At 50.0% G+C, this 21,691-nt stretch overlaps 7 protein-coding genes across 7 annotated transcripts; 6 read left to right on the top strand and 1 right to left on the bottom strand.

Moving 5' to 3' along the window:
• Positions 1–211: 211 nt before the first annotated feature.
• Positions 212–2,059, top strand: HO173_006229 (uncharacterized protein; the record flags this gene model as incomplete). Its single annotated transcript, XM_037308140.1, has 1 exon — positions 212–2,059. One exon carries the CDS (start codon positions 212–214, stop codon positions 2,057–2,059), a length of 1,848 nt encoding a protein of 615 aa, XP_037164914.1.
• Positions 2,060–5,960: 3,901 nt separating this feature from the next.
• HO173_006228 (uncharacterized protein) lies at positions 5,961–8,694 on the top strand (the record flags this gene model as incomplete). Its single annotated transcript, XM_037308139.1, has 6 exons — positions 5,961–6,152; positions 6,794–7,278; positions 7,335–7,496; positions 7,548–7,620; positions 7,673–8,132; positions 8,189–8,694. 6 exons carry the CDS (start codon positions 5,961–5,963, stop codon positions 8,692–8,694), a joined length of 1,878 nt encoding a protein of 625 aa, XP_037164913.1.
• An 851-nt stretch (positions 8,695–9,545) lies between these two features.
• Positions 9,546–13,261, top strand: HO173_006227 (uncharacterized protein; the record flags this gene model as incomplete). Its single annotated transcript, XM_037308138.1, has 4 exons — positions 9,546–10,006; positions 10,067–10,294; positions 10,412–12,053; positions 13,088–13,261. The coding sequence occupies 4 exons, from the start codon at positions 9,546–9,548 to the stop codon at positions 13,259–13,261; spliced, it is 2,505 nt and encodes an 834-aa protein (XP_037164912.1).
• Positions 13,262–13,877: 616 nt separating this feature from the next.
• Positions 13,878–15,602, top strand: HO173_006226 (uncharacterized protein; the record flags this gene model as incomplete). Its single annotated transcript, XM_037308137.1, has 1 exon — positions 13,878–15,602. The coding sequence occupies one exon, from the start codon at positions 13,878–13,880 to the stop codon at positions 15,600–15,602; it is 1,725 nt and encodes a 574-aa protein (XP_037164911.1).
• A 541-nt stretch (positions 15,603–16,143) lies between these two features.
• HO173_006225 (uncharacterized protein) lies at positions 16,144–16,768 on the bottom strand (the record flags this gene model as incomplete). Its single annotated transcript, XM_037308136.1, has 2 exons — positions 16,144–16,519; positions 16,599–16,768. 2 exons carry the CDS (start codon positions 16,766–16,768, stop codon positions 16,144–16,146), a joined length of 546 nt encoding a protein of 181 aa, XP_037164910.1.
• A 1,096-nt stretch (positions 16,769–17,864) lies between these two features.
• Positions 17,865–18,608, top strand: HO173_006224 (uncharacterized protein; the record flags this gene model as incomplete). The annotated part of the gene is made up of 2 exons (XM_037308135.1): positions 17,865–18,255; positions 18,340–18,608. The coding sequence occupies 2 exons, from the start codon at positions 17,865–17,867 to the stop codon at positions 18,606–18,608; spliced, it is 660 nt and encodes a 219-aa protein (XP_037164909.1).
• A 934-nt stretch (positions 18,609–19,542) lies between these two features.
• Positions 19,543–21,281, top strand: HO173_006223 (uncharacterized protein; the record flags this gene model as incomplete). The annotated part of the gene is made up of 2 exons (XM_037308134.1): positions 19,543–19,964; positions 20,933–21,281. 2 exons carry the CDS (start codon positions 19,543–19,545, stop codon positions 21,279–21,281), a joined length of 771 nt encoding a protein of 256 aa, XP_037164908.1.
• Between the last annotated feature and the right edge of the window lie 410 nt (positions 21,282–21,691).

The raw sequence follows: 21,691 nt of genomic DNA, 5'->3' as shown, positions 1-21,691 counted from the left end.
GTCATACAGAGTAAGTCATGTTTTTGAGATACGCAAAATTGATGCTGCTTTGAAGGTGATGTGGTGGAGAAAATAAGGTTGTAAACAATCGGAGTCGGCAAACCTTCCCCGCTATTCCACCTTCAGCCTTATCGGTCGTGGTCTCTTGGCGCGTATATGTTTTCATGATCATCATTTACGAATTCCACCATCGCAGCATCTTTGATGAGACATGGATGCCCCAAGAGATGGCTTCAAGTGGTTTGAAGAAGGTTTTGATGGTTTCCCAAAATCTCTACCCGAAGATTGTATAGAGTACACCATCTATCTTCTCGATTCAACACTCACAGATCTGGAGAGACGAGAAAAACTTCGTCAAGTACAGAGTGCTGGAACCGAGTTGACCAACCGACTACTGAAAGACTTTATATGGCAGCGTGAAGGTTTTAGGCTGTCGCTCGAACGCGAGGACGGTGGAAGCTTCTTACAAGGACGCACTAACTATGGAGATTCTGTCGAAGACGAGTGGCTCATTCTCTATATTCTACGGGAGCTGAGCAAGCAATTTCCTAAAATTTGGATCAGGACTGCAGACACCGATGGGCAGTTCCTACTCATTGAGGCAGCTAATGTCCTGCCCCGCTGGCTGAACCCAGAGATTGCAGACTTCCGGGTATGGCTGAACAATGGAAAGCTGTTACTCGTCCCCTTGGAGAGGCCGGGTGAACAAGTCATCGAAGCGAAGCCAGGGCCGCTGACCCTGATTGAGGCGTTGAAGATTATAGAGAATCAACCAACTCAGCTACTGAATCTCCCAGCGGTCGAAGCTGAAGCATTCTACCGTCTTGAAAAATATCCCAAGCAGATCTTGGACAGTCTTCATCACGCACTGCTTACAGTTCCCAGGAAACTTGCCTACGTTCTCCACGAGGATGTAGCCTATATAAGCGCCGCAGTCGAAGCATTCTATTTGCGCGATCCCATAGCTCTACGCCCACTGCAGGCCTCCAACCACAATGAGCTCTATTTCCCACCGACAGATCCGGTGACCATGTCTGTGAAGTTTACGAAAGTTGGTTATGCTCAGCTCAAGAGTCAGCAGTTTGCAGCACCTGCGCAATGGGCGGACTATGCCTCCGCAAAAAGAGAAGCCATATCTCAAGGCAGCGCAGAGATGGGTATGAAAGTCACCTGCGGATTTGAGATGTTAATGTGCGACACTCAAAATCAGGATAAGAAAGTTGTTCGGGAGATCGCAATGCTTCTCGAGGACATTCGCACTGGACAAGACGAATTGCCGACTGACGCGGAAATTAATAAGTGGGAAACGCGGGAAGACGACGAGGCTTGGCTTGATATCAACTTCGAGGATTTCGAGAAGGAACTTGGGGGGATTAGGAAGCCGGGCGCACGAAAGAGCAATGAAGGTTTTGGGGACAAGGGTGCCCAGGAGAACCTTCAGAAGATCGTTGCGAGATTTGAAGATTTTTTGAATGATGATGCTGCTGGCGCTGACGGGGCCGAGATCTTGGACGACATGGACAACGACGATGAGGAGGAAGACAGCGCGATCAGTGATGACAGCGATGACGAAGGCGAGGACAAAGACGTCAGCTTCGATGAAGACGCATTCGCCAGCATGATGAGGGAGATGATGGGCATGCCCCCGATTACTGTTGGCTCCGTTGCTACCCCTAGGGTCGGCCTTGAAGAAGACGAGAAGATCAAGGATATCTCGTCCGGCGAAGAGGACGAAAAGGGGGTCCATCAAGCCATGCAGGATATCGAAAATGAACTTCGAGAAGCTGGAGCCCTGAATCTAAACCTCAAGCAGGGGACTGAAAAACCAGAGTCGCAACGCAACGCAATTGTAAGGGGCCCGAGCAGCGAACAATCAAAACCACTAGCGGACGCGGAAGACGCTTCAGAGGATGGAGATGCGGAAATCGATTTCAATCTCGCCAAAAACCTGCTGGAGAGTTTCAAAAGCCAAGGAGGTGTGTCTGGACCTGGTGGCAACATGATGAGCCTAATGGGTATGAGACTGCCTAGAGATGAGAGTGATAGGGGAGATCGTTGATCTTCGTTTATTTGCGGACTGGTGAAACAGCTAAGTGCCGGAGAGGCGTCTCTCGGGCCATGCGGCCCCTATGCTGCGTTGGCTTCTTCAGGCGTTCTGAAGCATTCTAGCTCGGGAGGAACCCTGGTCAAAGGCATGACCTTCCGAAGCAAACATAACCACGACCCTGGCTTGTGGACGCTGCTGGATTTTCCGGTACTCGATCAAAGGGACACTCCAAGAGCTCTGACTGAGACTTGAGTGCGCCGGACGTTTTAGAGATATCGCCAGGGTTTGCTTTCTGATCTCCGGTACCCATGAACGTGCATCGATCACTCTCTATGCTAGATATCCTGACGCTGTGTATTCCACACCCACAGCTGGGATTATCAAACGCGAAGATGGTGCGAGAAACGAGTCGAAGCCAGCACATGTATGCTTTGAAATACTCCAAAATAATCCAGCCACATTTCAAGTCCCGTTTCAGTGTTTGCCAAGGTCCCCCCATGCAACGTGTTTCACAACTTCGCCTGACACAATATCCTTCGACTGGTGTGCCCGCTAGGATGGCGTCGCCCCCACCCACCCTATTGCACGCGTTTAACTAGCAAACCATTCCAGGTGTTCTATTCTTCTTGGTACTTTCACCTTGGCTTATGAAAATTTTCAGCATCAACAACGGCAATCTTGGGCGGACCTCACAATTAATAAATACCTCACTCCGGTTGTCACGGCCCTCAAAACATCCTCTCCTTTCAAATTCAATCGCGTTTCGACAGCCATGACGATGTCCGTCACCGACGCGTTACTGGCTGTCTTCTTCCGAAGGGCTCAAAAGAAGCCTGGCGCTTTATTGCTCGTAGTCTGCCTCAGTGGAAAAACTCGTCAGCATACCCACAAGTGGTAACGACACCCCGAAAGCTTGTTTTCGAACTCTACTCTTTACCTGGCTTTGAGCCCATCTCTTTCCTCTTCTGTGACATCGTGGACGGGTGTACTATCGGGGTTTCCGTGATGGAGAGACTGACTTGGGTATGGTTTGAGGTAGACGCGCACTTGTGTTACTTGTGTAGTGAATCTTGTTACCCTTGTCCTGGGTGCCGGAGTATTTTTGCCTTGGAGAAATTTTTGTTTACGTCGTTACTCAAGCCTTGGTCGTTTAGTCCAGATCGATTCCCCCTTGCCTACATCAGCTTCAACACGAGGATGTCCCGAAAGGGAGCCAAAGAGCAACTGGGGAGCATGGAGACTTGATTGTGCAATTCTGCAGTCTGAAAATATAGTGTAATTGTCTAGGTATGAAGATACCAACATTTGGGTGAATGAATTCTTGCTAACCCCCTTTTGTCTGCCTGTTTTTGTAACCAGGTTATCATAAACCTCCTTGATACCGGGCATCATACGGTCCCAACAAACGCCCGTTCCCTCTTTAGCGCAAGAATCAAATCATCCGTCTTCTGAACATCAATCATCCTTTGAGATAAAGCATCTATTGGTCTTACAGCAGTCACTCTCGGGTGGTGTAACGTTCGCGGCACTTGCGGCTGAGAAAGTGGTAATAACGAGGGTTGATGGCGAGAATTTTGGCAGCGGTCAGGGTTTCTTTGGCTGCTGGCTCTGTGCTGGACTTGATTGGCCATTGCTCTGCTGTTGTCCCTGCTGGAAGGCCTGTCTTTGAGCTTCGAGCGCTGCCCCTTGTCTTGTCGCTGCTGTTCCTCAAGTAAAGCGATCGTGACCCCCTCCTCTACCCCACTCTATCCTTAGTTTTGTCCATTTAGAAGCAGTTGAGCTGGAAGGCGGGAGGGGGACTGATAAGCAATCTGCCTCTTGTGTGCTATCATGGGCAGCAAGAAGGCGGACTGGTTAAGACTGACGAGCTCCATAGCTTTGATGGTTTTGGCGCCGATGAGGACATTCCAATGATCGGTGGGCAGAACATGAACAGATCTTTGGTTCACTTTGGTGCCACGGGGACTCCAATTTCACAGGGGGGACACAGTGCCACCAAGAAGAGAAGGCTTTGACGGCATTGCCAGATGCTTGGTGCGTCATCAATATGGGAAATCTTTCCGGCTTGACCCAAGTCTTCAACAAGCGCCAATGAAGCCCGATTCCCAAAATCACATTCAGTGTCTATGTGGGCGACGGCATTTATAAAATCGGAATTTGCATCTTCGATGTTCATAACTTGGCTGGACTATGTCAAATTTGTAAGCATTTTCGACGATCCACGGGGCTGGTTCACCTCATTCCCTTCCGAGTCTATGTTTGACTCTGTGGCCTGGGCGCATAAGCTCTGCAAAGCTGTCAGTTCGGTCCGTCGAAGGTTTACAATTGCAAGTGTCCCGGGAGGATATCCGGAGGACTATCTTCGTTGAAGTTGATCACCACACGCTGCATTTGTCGTCCAAGAGGTTGATGATCGAACGCAATGGTAAGGACGACTTTTCCTTGCCGTAACCTATGGTGGCATTGAATACGGGGCTCATCGTAACCAGCCTGGTCTTTCTCTCTCATCAAACATGCTCCAGGTATTGCTTGCGTGTCCACAACACTTCCGTAGGATCAGGAAAACCCAATTGGCCGGGATACCGACATATGGTCCAAGCCTGACTCGGCAGATCTGATTGCTTTGCGTGCACGGCACGCCGATGATCCGTTCACCCGGTGGTTAGCAGACACTATGGTGCATGCGTATCATCGAGTCGTGGGTAGGTTTTGAAGAGTATTAGACTCCTTTCCCTATAGATTGTCTTCAGCTAAAGATGAATAGCAGCCCGACTATGCAGACTGGTCAGCCAACACAGTCTCCTGTTCCCAGGCTGGCGTTTCTCGCGTAACAGCACTTGTGGGAACTGCCCTGTCTTCTTTACTACCTGTCGCTTCCATCATTGTCCTGCATGTTATTACTTCTGTATTAGTACGCATGATTATTATCGGAATATTCACCGCTGGCTTCTCGGTCAGCCTGAAATTGGTAACAAATGCAAGACTGGTGGATGTATCCACAGCTACTGCAGCGTAAGAGTAGACCTTCAAATGATGCGAGTAAGACGACTGATGTGTTGGGGAAGTTTCACCGCTGTCCAATACGGTTTGGTGGGAATGAATGGGAATGCGAATGACAACCAACAATAGCGTACTACCCGTCGAGCAACTTGCCAAACACTGGATGTCTCATGCTGAATATATATCCTGCGAAGTTGGGATTTCTTTTTGTTGTTTTTGTGACAATTGATTCCGCCATGTACCGTGTTTTCGAACGAAGAAAAAAGACATATGTCCAAGTCCACGGATTCCGAAAGGAAAACATGGGGACAGCGGCTTTCATGACACGAACCTGAATTTGACAGTAGCAAGTTGGTAAACGAAAACATGTGTTACAGCTTTCTACTTTTCGTAGTATAATTTTCTCTCCTCCCAGCATCAAGCTTGACGGCTATTCGCGGAGTTGCAGTATATACGTACGACTCGGGTCGATCCCAACGTTTCAAAGATCTCTGGGGGATTCATTCGAGGATTTCTGATAGACCTAGACGTGCATCGATCGCGCACTATCTGCTATGGCCGGGCGCTCAAAGTCACGAACTTGAAATTTTTAGATGCGAAGATGGTGTGAGCACCGCTGTGAGGTATGCTGGAAGCATTCTAGCCACACTACAAATTCTGCTCCAATTTTGCCAAGCTTCCCCAATGCAACGTCGAACACAAAATCTGCTTGAGGGCCACCAATTGTGTGTTTCAAAATCTCGTTTGACTGTGCCTGACCAATGACCTATCGCAAGCCCTCGGTTGAATTTTACTTGTGCTGCTTGATCCTTAATGGGTTCTGACTCAAAACGCGGCAAGTGAATTGTGTGGTCGAGAGCATTCTGGGGGAAGCTAGCATGGTCTAACATACCTATAAGCGACAGGCGCTCAAATGGCGAAACATGGCGCACCACCATTAGATCTCCGCTTCCAGCACGAACTCCGAACCAGCGCCAAATCCAAGGAAATGATCAGATCACAACGTGGGGACTTGCATCACGAATTCTCCGTAGCACGATACTCCTCCAATCAGCTGCTTTTCCGATCATGGGCCTACGGTCCGTTTTACGAAGCAGGCCTGGGCGTTCGTGTAGTGTGACTTCACATTGTGGTCAAACGATCGATTGGCAAGCTTTTTGGTGGGTGGCCTGGCGTTCCTCAATCTCAACGCCGACTACTCCGTGAATGTGGGTGTCCCAAAACTTTCTACGCCCTGTGATTGGGGTAGACCGTGCGTCATTCTGAAACGTTTGAACGGCAGGCCGCATCCATCCATCCATTACTGGCAGGCTCCCCCCTCCAAGAATTGGCCCCGCCTTAACCTGGGCGAGAGAGCCTACCCAGGCCTGACCAAAGACTGATCAGCTAAAATCTTCATCGGATGCCCAAACGCCAAGGAAAGGTAAGACGATTTCCGCAGAGCTTTGCCTCCTTTGTGCGCATGTATCCCTTCATGTTGTTGGATCTAGCGTGTGACGACGCAACGCATCGCACCGTTAGTAGTAGTATCCTTTGTGTCTCGGAGAATTTGATCCTTAAAGCAAGCCCTCCGGCGCATCTCTCAATGCTACTCTCACGTGGCTGGCGTACTCGAATCCAAGTCGCCTCTGAGTCCTGGATGATTGGCGCAACTAGTCACGATGACAACTCGCTCGTCAGTCAACAACGAGAAGGTGATTCATCTACTGCGCATGCACTGCTTAAGGAAACTGACATCCGAGTTAGTCGCCAATCGACAAGGTAGACTACGAAGGTCTGCAACTCGACACAAGAGCCAGAGATAATCGAGATCCGCATTTGGACGATTCAAAATCCCAAGGCTTGCTCGACGATGATTTCAACCACCATGGATTCTATCTCAACGAGAAGCAGGCACACGCAGGAGTCCCTGTGGGTATCCCTATGGGTATTCCAACTTCTCCAGAAGGGACACTAAGCCCGATGTCTCCGATGGGCCCCAAGGAGATGGATGAGGGCCTGGGCTCCCTCCCACCACCAGAGAAGAGAACATGCGGTCTGCGACAGAAGCATTTCTGGGAGCTTCTAGGCCTCATCCTGGCCATCGTCCTTGCTGCAGCTGTCATTAGCGGAGTAGTAGGCGGACTGCAATCACGCAGTGGGAGATCTTCTTCGTCTGGGCAGCCGGCATCCAATGTTTCGACAAATGATACCACCAACAGTGCAAATAACACCACGTCGTTGCATTTGCAGTAGGTCCACATTCAGAGCTGGTAGAAAATGGGTAACTGACATAGTCATGCGCTAGGCAAGGAGATATCGTGGCAGGGTCACCACTAAATGTGATATCTTATAACCAGGGCGGTTCCAGTGCTGAAAGCCAACAAGCTTTCCGGATATATTATCAATCAGCCCTTGGAAACATCAAGGAAGCCGTCTCTAATGGCTTGATGTCTTGGCAAAGCGCTCTGTAAGATTGAAGAAGAGCAATGTACGAAATGTCCCACTAACAGAAGGCTAGGCCTATCTTCACCGATGCGATCAACAACACGGGGCTTGCAACGGTGACTTACCTCAACGGTTCGAATCAGCAGGTAAGACCAACTTGAGCTCCTTGCCAATGCATGAGGCGTAACGAAGTCCTAGGGAAGCATTTTTTATGTAGGATTGAATGGACTGTTGCAAGAAAAAAGAAAAGTCTTTTCCAGCACGGCTTACTGGGAGCCTGGCACTTTGAACAATATGAACATCGCCGCCGTGGCGAACCTTTCCTTACCTTCAGTGACTCAGGACCCAAAGAATGACTGGGACGGCTATCGAATGGCAGCAGTCTATTCGGAGAACTTCAACACGGGACCGGGTCTTCGGCTCTATTACCATGCGGAGAATTTAACCGGAGCAGCCTATGTGCAAGAATTGATCTGGACTCAGAGTACCGATTCATGGGCAGATGGGGCAAAGTTGCACAATCCGTGGCCAAATTCCCACTTGGCGGCGACTATCGATGAAAGCACGCAAATCTTAAGGCTATTCTTTTCTTCCGGCAACAACACCTTGCAAGAGGCCTGGATGTCCCTCTTGGATCCCACTGGGACGTACAAGAATGGTATGCACCACGACTATGAAAATTCATCATGATCAGAATTGACGTCGGCATTCTAGGCATCAGCTTTCCAAATTTGCTCGATTACAACAATGCCGACATCGCCGCCATATCGCAGAACGGATCAACCTACGTCTACCATTACAGCAGCACTAGCCAAAACGCTCCACCCACCATCCACGAACTAGTCATCACCGGTACCCCGGGATCAATCAACAACCAAGAAGCCTACAACCTCAGCTCACCTCTCGTCGCCAGCCCAAACCTCGCCACCAATCAAGCTGGCGAAGTCTCGCTCTACCGACCTCTAGCAGCATCAAACAACATCGTCCAGGGCCTTCCCGGGCAGATCTACGTTTTCTGGGCTGACAAGATCACGGGGGATCCGCTCGACTCGATGAGCTTGAGCGGGTTCGGCGAGCTGTTGGAGATCAGTAGACCGGTTGCGAATTCGACGTGGCCAGCATCGACCGGTCAGATACGGATCCCATTGGGGAGTTCGAATTCGCAGCCGAATCAGAAGAGGACGTATCGTATGATTGGTTGGAGACCGTGGTTTGCATAGGCGTTGATGTCATGGGCTGTACTGGCGTTGTTGGTGTGAGAGGCTCGGGAGGATCCAAACAGTCTATTCTTCGTGCACTAAGGCACACAGGGACGGCGAAGGCGCTCCAGCTTGTTTTGTCAGACACAAGGTGTAAGGCAGCATTCTATAATATCCATGCCGCGTCGCTCCAAGTGGGTTCACTATATAGATGGCTTAGCATACAGTCAGTCATACAGTCGATTCGATCTGTGAGCAACATCGACTAACTAAAGAATTTTCTAAATGACCATCCACGTCAAACGGGCTGGAGATTGAAGTGTGAGCAGACTGTGGCTACGGAAGAATGCTATGGCTCTGAAAGAGACGATATCGAGTAAAGAGCCACCTGCTGGTCTCGCTGGTGTCGAACGAGTATACATATGGCTTCCGACGGCCAAGTGTCTCTATTTACCGCCATGAAACTACCCTAAGGCCCACTGTTGGCATGGGAACCAGTCTTGGCCTCATAAGGCTAGCCTTATGACCAGGGATTCCGAACTTTTGTTCATCAGTCCATGAGTTCTGACGGCTCATGATATAAGAGTAGCGACAGATATGGCGTGAGAGCAGAGTATCAGGTTACTCTCGATCGGCGCAAGCAAAGCCTGTTAGCCATAGAATGCTAAAGCAGCCTTTGTATCAAGATGTTCTTGGAGACAGGACAGCCGGGAGCGTTTCGTTGGCTGCTCTGTCTCCATGATAGCCAGGCGAATATTGTTCAGTCGTTGTCGTTATGACCGCATCATGCAGGATATCGAAATTCGCAGCCTCGTACCCCGCTCCTTCAGTCCTTGCCATTTACTACTTCTATTAGCACTCTCCATCCAAAAATGTCCGGCTTGGAAGGCCTCGCTGCCGTCAGTTTTGCTGGCAACGTCTTCCAGTTCATCGATTTTGCAATCACGCTTTACGAGCGTATCGACCAACTCTCCTTAGGCACCACAGCGGCAGGGGAAGTCCCCAGGAAGCTCGAAACTCTTGCCAATCGATTGTCATCTACCGCGGAAACTCTCAAAGCACTTGATCAAGAGGGCCTTACTGCGGTGGAAAATGACAAGAAAACACTCGAGGCATGTACAGCTCGAACGAAGGACTTGGACGAGCGGTTAAAGAGGTTTACGGTAAAGAACAGCAAGCCTGGCACTTCGAATCTACAGAAAGGGGCGAAGAAGGCGGAGAGGGTTTGGAAGGCATTGAATTCCGTTCATGCAGATGATGAAATCGAGGATCTTCAAAGGAGCTTAGATAGGCTTCTCGATTTGGTGAGCTTGCAGCATCAGCTCCGAATGGCGTAAGATCTCTACCTTTTCCAGCGGATCTACGGAATAGGATGTAAGCTTACCCCGAACAGGATCAAGAATGACCGCAACCACGAGGATATCGTAAAGCAATTGGAAAGCCTCTGTCTCGAAGTTGCCGCAAAGTCTACTGTCATGCGAGAACCTGATGTTCCAATAACAATCCTCCCATTCACTCGTAACCATAATTTTGTGGGAAGGGTCGAGTTCCTTGACGACATTGATCGCAAATTCAGCTCTGGGCAGCGTAGCGTTGCTCTATGCGGGCTTGGGGGTGTCGGGTAAGCATAAGGCTTTCTTCCTCCGTCTGATCCTTTCCATCCATTTGGAGGAGATCGAGTGACGTTTCTTGACGCTCCTGAAACGTCTTGCCTACGATTTGCTGACCTTGGCGATAGGAAATCTCAAATTGCCCTCGAATACTCATTTCGCTTTCGAGAAAAATCGCCCCAAGCCTCGATCTTCTGGGTCTATACGAGCGCTGGTGTCAATTTTGAGCAAAGTTATAACAAGATCGCCACATGTTGTGGTGTACCCGGACGTGAGGATACGGAGAAGAATATGATGCAGCTTGTCACGGATTGGCTCGAGAATCACTACGAGCTCGAATGGCTTATGATCATAGACAACGTGGACAGCATCGAGACTTTCTTCAAGATAGAGATCCATGGCAAAAAATTGATTGATTACGTCCCACAGAGCGCGAATGGTTCTGTGCTCTACACATCCAGGAACCGAGACATTGGTGTGGACCTTACGCAAGATTACGATCCAATAATGATCACGTCGATGAACCTAGAGGAAGCTCAACATCTGTTGGGCAAAGACTTGATCGGCCGCAGCACCTCTGAAGATCGTCGTGACCTCCTCGAGGAGTTGGATTATTTACCCCTTGCCATCAACCAGGCTGTTGCGTATATGACCAAACGTCGCATATCGATTAAAGAGTATCTAGTCCTGTTCAGAAAAAGTGACTCTAACAAAGTGCGCCTTCTCAAACACGAATTTAGCGACAATGGAAGAGAAACGAGGCGAATGGAGTCCCTGGCAACGACTTTTATTGTGTCCTTCGAATACCTGAGAGCAGAACATCCTAACGCTGCTGATTTGTTGTCCATTATGAGCTATTTCGATCGTCAAAGTATTCCTAGATCGTGTTTGCAAAGCGAAAATACTGATCCATTGGACTTCGAGGACTCGATAGAGTTCCTGATTGCCTTCTCCTTTGTCACAGGCGACGATCAAGTACGAGGGGAGAACGGTGATAATGACGGGTTTAACGCCGGGTTTAAGGGGTATTCATACAGCATGCATCGTCTGGTCCAACTAGCCACTCGCCAGTGGCTCAAAGAGAATAAAACCGGCAAAGAAGATGCGTTCGCGTCCCAGGCGATCCAACGCTTCCAAACGCAGATGCTAGCGATGAAGCCTTATCGTAGAGATTATGCCTTACTTCAATATTCCCCCCGCGTCATGCCCTACACCCGGATGTCCATGCGTGGATCAACGATTCCCTGGAGAACTCACCACCAGACACTGCTAGCTGTGCAGCTGCATCATCCAACCACAGAGACCAGACTGGCGCAAGCAAGCCTTCATTTCGAATCGGCAATCTTGGCGTCGTCGGATCGAAACGACACTTCGGCAGTCGCTCACGCAACTGAATCGCTCGAGATTCGATCTGAGATTTTGGGTCGTGAAGATTTAGAGACTTGCAGATCTGCAGCTCTGGTGGCTTATTGTCGAGCAAGAGAAAACGATACTGTGCGGGGGGGCCTGGATTTTGGAGCCTTACATACGGTACGGGAAGGATGGGGTAATGAGGACGATGAGATTAGAGGTCTTTTGCGACAGGCACTGGACGGATTCTATCAACATTTCGAACTTGCTGTCGAGGATGCAACAAACTGTTTCCTAGGTCTTGTAAATCTTTACCTGTTGAGGAAGGTAGGAGAGGACGAGCAAGCGGAGAGCCTAGTTCGTGAACTCCTTGAGAGAATGGAAACCCTGCCGGATCGGGGAGAAGAGGTTTCGGGCCAGGTACACCTAATTATATATCAAGTAGGTCAGCGTATATTCCCTTGTGGTGCGTTGAAGCAATTTTGGGAGGTCTGTCTCAACCGCCTAGAAGAAAGATATCACCATTTGGCTGGAAGGTTTTGAAGGAATAGGTTGTCAATACGGCGAGGAATGACGAGCGTGGTAGAAAACTGTACCAAGACAAGCACACGGCTGAGAAGGTCTGAAACGTGACCATCAAGAGCCTACCTTGGTGGATTCATTCTCTGGATGTAGATGGCAAAGTTGGGGAGAAACTCTCAAATGTAATGAGTCTCATAGGACAGCAGTCATTTTCATAGTCAGTCAATGGAGCTGCTACCACAAGTGCATCAAACGTTGTGCTTTTCGGAATCACTGGGCAACTCCCCACCGCATGATTATCACTGTGTTTAGACTGATATCGATATCTCGGAATGCACACTTCCCCCCAAATCCTAAGCATGCTATGAGCAGAATCGACAAGCTAGAAATCCGACCCAGAAGCCAAGGCAATCACCACCTATCGCCGATTGTACTCCAGACACCCGCCGTACATCTACGCCACAGATATACGCCATAGTCATAACCGCCCATCTCCCTTCTATCATCTGCCATGTGGCGCCCAAAATCTCCAAGAATTCAATATTCCCATTCCTGTCGCCAATCCTTTGCCAGTCGAGCCCAGTATTGTGTCTCCCCTTTGCTGGCCCCATTGGCATCACGCATCTCGATGGAATCATCAGTACCGAAGGGTGCGGCGGTCAACTGGGAAATCTTCTGCCGGTCAGGCTCTGTTTTTTCGAGGTGAGTGTCCTGGTTCTCGGCATCTTACTTCATGCAGAGAGAGATCCTGGAGGCTTCGCAACCAAGGTCCTCTCTGCGCCATTGAAAGTTGCTTTTTGTGTGTTGCAGTGTCTCGCAAAGTTTGTACCAAGGCAAGTATATATCTGTACAAGGAGCTATTGATGTTGAGGGCAGATTGCAAAGTTTGAACACACTTTCCCCGCCCCGTCCGGTTGAGACTACCCGCACAGGGCAACCAGCTATTTACTACTCAAGGTATCACCATGATCAGATACGAACATCTGCTCCCTCGCTTTGAGGACCAACTCGAGAAGTTTCATCGCCCGCTGGTAAACCCCGACGTTGAAGTGAACGATGCCCTTCAAGAACTCGCACGCGATCTCCACGTAAGCGCCTTACCCTAGTTATTCCCCAACGACATGTGTCCGAGACTGGACACGTCGAGGATCTCCTGCAAGTATGCTTTAGAACCTCTAGCTGCCCATATAAGTGATTGGTATCCGGACAGGAATTCCATTCGGGTCTGCTGTTCCAATGTGGACGCCACATTCACAGTTCTTGAAAGCCTCATCCAACGTCGAGTCAGCGTTGATGGGCTTGTTACACTGCATATAGTAGCAGGCTAGATGAGTGCGGAATGTTGCGACCTTGATGTCGGCGACGTAGTTATAGGCGTGTCGAGGCAATCCTCAAAAGCAGCTCGGCAACCTTCTAGGCGAGACGTCGCCGGAAATATTGGCGCAAACGTCTCGAAGTGCACGATCTCCAGTGCAGACCTTCGTATAGCTGCCCCCAAATTACTGGAGGGCAGAATGCCAAGCCCTGCTGGTAGCGTGGAAGTACAGTAGACTTCTTGCCTCACCTCCTCCAGCGCCTGTTCACACAGCAGGCTGATGGCCTCAGCCCTCAATCATGCCGTCAAAACAAGTCTCTACTTCACATCAGATGACTGGTGCTGAGATTATATTCGCTTTCGAGAAATATCAATACAACGAAGCCTATACTCAATAATTAGCCAGCATGGAACCAGCACAGCCCCCCTCTCGGTCTGCCTTCTGGTCGCGTCGAAGAGTCCTCGGTCTCATCTGCTTAGCTATCGCCATCTGCTTCTTGCTCTACCCTTCCGCGCCCTTAGACACAGAATGGGTTGTTGTAATGCTCCCAGATGCGGAATTATACCAATGCGACCCCACTGAGCCGGTCAAGAGCGTGGCTATAATCGGTGCTGGTTCCGGTGGTGCATCAGCTGCCTACTATCTTGATCGCTTCAAGCATCCTTGCAGCAGGGTCAATATTACTGTCTATGAGCGCTCGGGCTATGTAGGAGGTAGATCGACCACCGTCGATGTGTACGGTGACCCTACGGAGCCTGTTGAACTGGGCGCTAGCATCTTCGTGCAAGTGAATAAGAATCTCGTCTCTGCAACTAGAGAGTTCGGTCTGGCGACTCAGGGATTTAAGCCGAAGATCGAGGATCTGCCGAACTCGTTGGGTGTCTACGATGGAACCGACTGGGTCTTCATGGGAAGCGAGAGTGGCTGGTGGACTACAGCGAAGATATTATGGAAATATGGCTTGGCTCCCATCCGGACACAGCAGCTGATGAAAACAACGGTTGGGGCCTTCCTCAAGATGTATGACGAGCCACATTTTCCATTCAAGGACCTGTCTCAAACGGCATACGACGTCGGTTTGACCGAGGCCACGGCGGCAACTGGAGAACAATTCCTGCAGGCGAATGGCATTCAAGGCCCGTTTGGGATGGACATCATCCAGGCGAGCACAAGGGTGAACTATGCCCAGAATATCGACAAGATACATGGGCTGGAGAGTATGGTCTGCATGGCTACGGATGGTGCTATGTCGATTCAGGGAGGCAATTGGCAGATCTTTGATGGCATGCTCAAAGCTTCTGGGGCAGAGCTTCTGCTCAATACCAGCGTGTCGAATGTCTACCGTCAATCTGACGGCAGCTACGCCGTCAACGCGCTCTCGCCTTCCTATCCCACTGGTATCGACCTCGCTGTTTACGATACCGTTGTCTTCGCAGCTCCACTTCAGTTCGCAAAGCTTAGTCTCACCCCTGCTCCGGTAAACCCACCTCCAGAAATCCCCTACGTGAATCTGCACGTCACGCTTTTCACCTCCCCCCGCAAACTTGATCCACAGGCCTTCAACCTCGAGAGTGGCGTCCCAACAACAATCCTCACCACAACCCCCAAAACCAACGCCAATCCTCCACTTTTCTACAGCTTCTCCACCCTCCGCACCCTCACAAACCCAGCCACTCACCAACGCGAATACCTTTACAAAATCTTCAGCCCCGCCCCTATCTCCACCTCCTGGCTTCACAGTATTCTAACCCAAAACACAAACGACCAAAGGGATATCAGCTGGATCTACGAGAAAGTCTGGCAGAGCTATCCGTACTTACCGCCTCGAGTTACGTTTGAGGATGTGCAGCTGGATGAGGAAGGGAACGTGTGGTATACGAGCGGAATCGAGAGTTTTATCAGTACAATGGAGACGAGTTCGCTGATGGGGATGAATGTGGCGAGGTTGATTGCTGATGGGTGGAAAAGGGAGAGGACTGAGAAGGAAATGTTCGAGGACACATTGGAAAAGGCGGAAATAGAGGGCAAGCAAAAATCGATGCAAGAGGGAACGGAGAAGGCGGAGGGTGAGAGTAGAGAGACGATGGAACAGGTGCCTATGGCTGGGAAATCTACAGTGGAGGAGCTTTGATGGCAACTTGGTTCGCGGCAATCGGGAGGTTCTGGCGTTCGCAGTCGGCATGGAGACGGGGACATGGGTCAGAGCCGGCTCACGGTCAACGGGGTATGGCGGCCGGAGGTTGGTCGTTTCCAGAAGGATCTACCGCATTTATGTTGCCATGTCTTGCGAAAGGTAAGCTGCCTCGAAAGAGTGGCAGTTCTGGCGCTGTATAAACATGAGATCTCGAGATCACAAACCAGCTTTCGGTCAAAAGCGCACTCTGCCGGGTTGTGCTGCCCTTGATAAGTGGCATTCGCTCGGCTTGAAGCCCTGCTTTGAGCACAGGATTGATGAGGCTGGAGCCAGTCTTCTGCCCCCCCCCCCCTCACCCAACCTTTTGAGCAGTGGCGGATGTGAAAGGCTGGCGAGATATGCAAATCGTCTCTGCCAAACGTAATGTTTCCATCGTATAGACTATACACGTAAATGTGGCTCCCCAAGATCCAGCCGGACTCCGCACGCTATGTATGGACACTTGCTCATATCGCTCATAAAAACTCCCATGCCCTTTTCAGTCAAAATTGTCCTGATTAACCTGCCACGCCATCACCATCATCCACAGCAAAAATACCGTCCCGATGATATAAAAGGCAAACGCTGCTTTCCAATCCTGACATATCCCCTGCGTCTCCAAATACGCCAGCGTCGCTTGCGAGTTTGCCAGGCCTGAGCTCGGCCGGTAAAGGTTGCAGTAGCTGTTTACGGAGCCGGTGGGGCCGAAGAGTTGGATGGAGGTTTCGATGAGTCCGGTTAAGAAGAGGACGAAGAGGATGAAGGAGCCGAGGACGACGATGCCGGGGAGGAGTTGTCTTTGTTGGATTAGGACGAGGATGATGAAGAGGAAGAGGAGGCAGATGGAGCCGGTTGCTATGCTGTAGGGGAATATCCTGAACGGAGGACATATTCTATTAGCCACTAAGTTGGTTGTGGGAGGGGGGGGCGGGAGAGGTGAGGGTAAAGGCATACCAGGGTACTCCGAGATGGAACACGGATTGCAGGTGCATGAAGTAGGTGAATATACCGACTATGGTTGCAGCAGCCGCTATCATGACGATGAGCCAGAAGTTGAGCTGCGCTTCGGGCCACACGTATTTCCGTTTTCGCTCGAGCACGCGGATGAGGACTTCGTTGGCCATTGTGTATGAGAGGCGAGGGCTAGTGGTTGGCAGCGATTTTTGTAGATAGTGGTGAGAGATGTAATGTTTTCGGGAGGCTCTCCTTGCTGAAGCTGATGTCGTGAAGCTTGTACGAGAGGTTCTTGAGCGCTCTTCTGCGCGCTAGATAGTCGGAGGGCGCTCCGCTCTTGCTGTTGTCGACGGCTCCTCGGGCACTTTTCGCCGAAGCTGCAAAGCTGCGATTACCAGGTCTGGGGAGCTGAGATGCAACTAGGATGATGTTCAGTATCTTTTGCGTTTATTTTCTTCACCAGCGAAGCGCCGAGAGTGATTGGACGGTGGGGGCGCACGAAGGCGTGGAAGCTTGCGATTTGACCGTTCGATCAGAGCGGACGGGGGTGGACCTCTTGAGCTTCGAGGTGACAATTGTGCAACGCGGAAGAAGCGCTGCGAGTCTTCTGTATAATATCGGAAGGTTGCAGAAGGAATGAACAAAAGTGCAGATGGGAGCAGTTCAGTTGGGCAAGTGATTCGGTGGTTACTTTATGTCTTGGCGGAGAGGTTGGAATAAATATTGGTGGCGGGGAAGTTGCGGGCGCGCAGGAAGCAGGGGTCTGGCGCTGGATCTCAAGACTCAAAGCCTAAGGTACTTTATCATTCAGCCAGCTCCACGCTTTCAGTCTCTCAGCTTCATCACATCGAACAATTAATACTAGGGTGATGTCGTTCATTTTGACATCCTACTAAGATATCCATGATGCACGGTAGATTAGAGAATAACAGTAATCCGCCAGGATGCCAATGGCTGTCGGTGTAAAGCGACACTAGCAAGCATGGAGTGGGCGTGGACTGACCGCTGCCTGATCGTGGAGCTAATGATTCCCAGTATCTTTGTATCTCGCTGACCGCATTACTTGCTCCTTCTCCTTTCTAATCTGCCTTCCATTGACCGGCACCGTCGCGTTTGCCTAGGGTCGGGCGATCTATAATTACTAGCTAAAGTACGTGACTCAAGAGTATAAAGCAGAGGCTCCTCTGCGACTCTGCTCTCTCTTATAACAGTTTTGTCGTTTCGCTCAATTTGCAAAGATCTCAATACTTTTCTCACCGTCTCACAATGCCTTTCGAATTACGTCCAATGGCCAAGGAAGATGTACAGGAAGCAACTACGCTCCGGCTGGCAAGCTATGAGAACAATGCCTTTACAGCCATCATGCTTCCAACCGGTATGAGCCAGGCCAACATGGACAGAATGGTGAAGGGTCGTCAAAAAGCTATTGATGATCCCGACAACTACGCCCTCAAGATTGTCGACACGGATAACAATGACAAGATGGCTGGATGTGCTGTCTGGGAATATACAAAGGCAATGAGCGACGAAGACTGGGCGCGTGCGAGAAAGGAAGCGTTGAATGCATATCCGGAGGCGAACATGGATATATTGGGCGAATTTCTTGTCAAGGACCAGGATTTAAGACGCAAAGTCATGGGTCATACGAGGTGGTGGGGTGAGTTCGCTCCAGCCTAACACATCCCAGCCATCTAGTCCGCAATCAGTCTGTCTGTTGACCACTGACCATTTATTTCGATAGAATTGGTCGCTCTCGCCACGCTGCCAATATATCAACGCCGAGGCGTTGGATCCATGCTCATGGAGTGGGGAACAGACAAACTCGAAGAGATGAAAGTGCCAGGATTTATTGTAGCAACGGATCAGGGGTATGGCTCATATCTAAAGCATGGTTTTAAAGAGGTTGAGCGCTGGGACACTGATCTGAGTCGGTGGCTTCCGGGAAAGGGGATGTATAAGAATGTCTTCTTAACAAGGATGCCTTCGGGTTATGCAGCGTCTTCTTCGTAAAGGAAAAAAGAAATCCTCTATGCCAAAAAAAAAATAAGTACAATCATATAAACACAGAGGATGAACATTATAAAGATGCTCATAATAACGTATCTCGATATCTATATTCTACGTGTAGAGGAAGATGAGACTACACCCGATTCGTCACACGCGCCCAGTCTACGCCTTTTTACGCCGTCTTTTCACCTGGACTACTATCTAAATGTGCGGATCTCCAAGGGCGCCCGGGCCAGCGATGGGATGCAACTGTACATGGTACTGGCTACGAGTGCTCCCAGCTCTGTCGTGGCTCACCCGAGGCTGCCACTTTTAGGGTGATAGGGCACTCCATCTGGCTGGTGAGCGCTCTACCCTCATCTTTCCATTCACGTGGCCACGAAATCTAAACACCTAGAAGCGCGTCCAGCCCAGTCCAGGTGGCCTCGGAAATGGCTGCCACCGTGGGTATGAACCAGCTTTCACCATCACACGCAATCTCGACACTTCTCTCTATTCAAACCGCCATGGGTCATAAAACTGTGCCAGATGGGCGGGTTGAAGAGGGTCACCGCCAATGATTACGAGCAGGGAGCTCATCAGGCGAACGATAGCATCAGGCTGCGAGAGAGAGAATGGAACATGTCAGAACGATCCGTGCCCGCCATGGACAATGGAATACTGGGCAACGCAAGAAGTTCAATACCGAGGTCCTGATATCCGTCAAGTCACGAGGAGATTTAGAAACAGAACTCTCGATGGTGAGAATGGATAGGGAGGGTAAGGAAGCGATCTCATTGGTATCGGAATGGTTTCGATTAGATAACCCTGGTCAGGTCAGGCTGCAGAAATCTGTCTTCCACGTCGGGCCTCCGTGAAATGTAAAATTTCCGTGCCTTTGGCATATATAAGGCCCCTCAGCATACGAAATCGCGGCGACGTCCTGGCATAAACAACTATGGAAGGCCTGTCTGCCGCCGCGAGCAGTATCGCCGTGGTGTCTCTTGCCGTTCAGCTGGCTGACAGCGTCAAGAAGCTATGTGACTTTTGGGAATCCATCAAAGAAGCGCCATCAGACATGAAGGAAATCTCTACAGACTTGGAACTGCTGTCGGGCGTTCTTACCGACATAGCTTACGAGGCACAACACGTGGGGCCTAACGCGACGCTCTTAGCCTCCTTGGATGCTTGTTCTTTCAAGGTCAAAAGACTCGTCACACTCCTCGACGAGATTGAACCGGGTTTCGCTTCAACGAGCTCGCGTGTTCGCAAATGGACCGCTTTCAAGGCCGTATTGAAGTCTGGGAAATTGACGAAATTTCAGGAAGCCTTAGAGAGGTTGAAAGGCACCTTGTTGCTAGTGCAACAGAATCAGAACAGGTGAGTCTGACAGAAGCTTCTTGTCTTTTAGCCAGGACCATCCCATCGGCTGGTATTGTGGTAAATTTCTTGAGGGTGTTCCGGTAACGCCACAAGAAGCGTTTCGAAAAAGAACAAAGTGTCTAAGTCCAATCCCGGAACGACAAATGCATCAGTCACTAGTCGATGGGGCATTCTCTCACTTTGTATCTTTGCTACAGACTGAGAGTAACGCTAACCTCAAAATTTTACCACCAGTCGCTTGGGTCGGAATCGGCATATCACTTTAGAACAGAGCCTGGTCACCATTACCCAAGGTATTTCCGGCATAAGCATGCAACAGCCTTCACAGATAGCCGGAAGACTTCCAGGTACAGCCTCGGCTCTTTCGAATCATTCCGCTTTGCGTGCAGAACAAAGGCATGTTACGGACGACTCTGCAGGTGGTTTGTATCTTGTTCCGGGCGAGAAGCAAAATTCGAGCGGACCTTGGAGTGCACGACCAAAGCAGGCAAAAATCAAACGGACTTTGAGAGGGCCAGAATCTGCCACAGGATGCTTCCTTGGCACTATCCGCGCAACTTCAAGTATAACGCTTTCCACAACAAGGGAAGCAGATAGTGTCACATCCTGCCGCGACACGAATCAAGAAGAATATGAGACGTCGTACATTATTTCTCCAGCTCCATGGCTGATGCGTCTTGGTATCCATTATGGTATCCGTTTTGGATTTCTCTCCTCCAGTACTCAGGGATGGAAGAGCACACTGAGCACCGTGCGCAGAGTACCTGATGACGCTTTAATTTTTCAATTCTGTAGACAAGGGAACGTACATGGATTTTTTTGAGCTCTATTCTTTAACTGATTCACATTCATCTGGCAGAATTTTGGACTTGCAGCGATTGCAATGAAGATATACAGAGTCTCAGAGTGCAACCTCATTGGACACATTTTCTCGAAGATTTCAAGCTAGGGCTACATCGTGACAGTACGGCCCTCCCTATTTCGAGATTGGGGGAAGAGGAAATTACGAACCTCGACACTAAAAGGGACGCTGTTGGTACTGCTGGAGATGCTGCCATTGTTGACCACGACGAGCTCCCGCCCAAACCTAAATTGGAAGAAGACCCTGGTGAAAACCGTACGACGATGGCAACTCGACCTACTTGCAGATATTTCAGAGACGAAGTGGTCTGTATGGACTGTTGGATTTACTATGAACGGACTGGGACACGCTATCAACCAAGCAACGACGAGAACTCGTCGGAGAACGAGTCCTCTTCCTCCCAAGGCGACTCTTCAGAAGATGAGTTTTCTCCATTCCATATCCATTTTTAGAAAGCGTTTAGGTTTCAAGGCATGTACAGCAAGAAGATTTACCCCGAGATTGAACGCTGGAAGGTTGATCTGGGCCGATGGTCATCTGGACAGGGGATGTATGTCTTCGAGTTATGTAGTATCTTTTTCATAAAAGAAACGATGTGAGAGGCAAGCCTTGACGTTGTGCACACATGAGCTGTGTGAATTTAATAGCCAGGAGCTTGAACTTAACAACTAAAGATGCGTAGAACGACGTATCTATCTACCTGTAGTACTAGTACTCCGCACAGGGGAAGACGAGGCTAGTCCCGATTCGTCACGCGCGCTCGGCGACGCGGAATCTGGACTGCAGTCTGCAACTCCACCCACAACCCGCACGACCCCACACATCACCAATAGTATGTTGATATATTGGCTTCATGCTCTGT

This window comes from Letharia columbiana (assembly GCF_014066305.1).
Source record: "Letharia columbiana isolate WasteWater2 chromosome Unknown Sc0000018_s1, whole genome shotgun sequence".
Classification (NCBI taxonomy): domain Eukaryota; kingdom Fungi; phylum Ascomycota; class Lecanoromycetes; order Lecanorales; family Parmeliaceae; genus Letharia; species Letharia columbiana.
The sequence above is the reverse complement of the archived record's forward strand: the minus strand, read 5'-3'. Positions and strand labels throughout refer to the sequence as shown.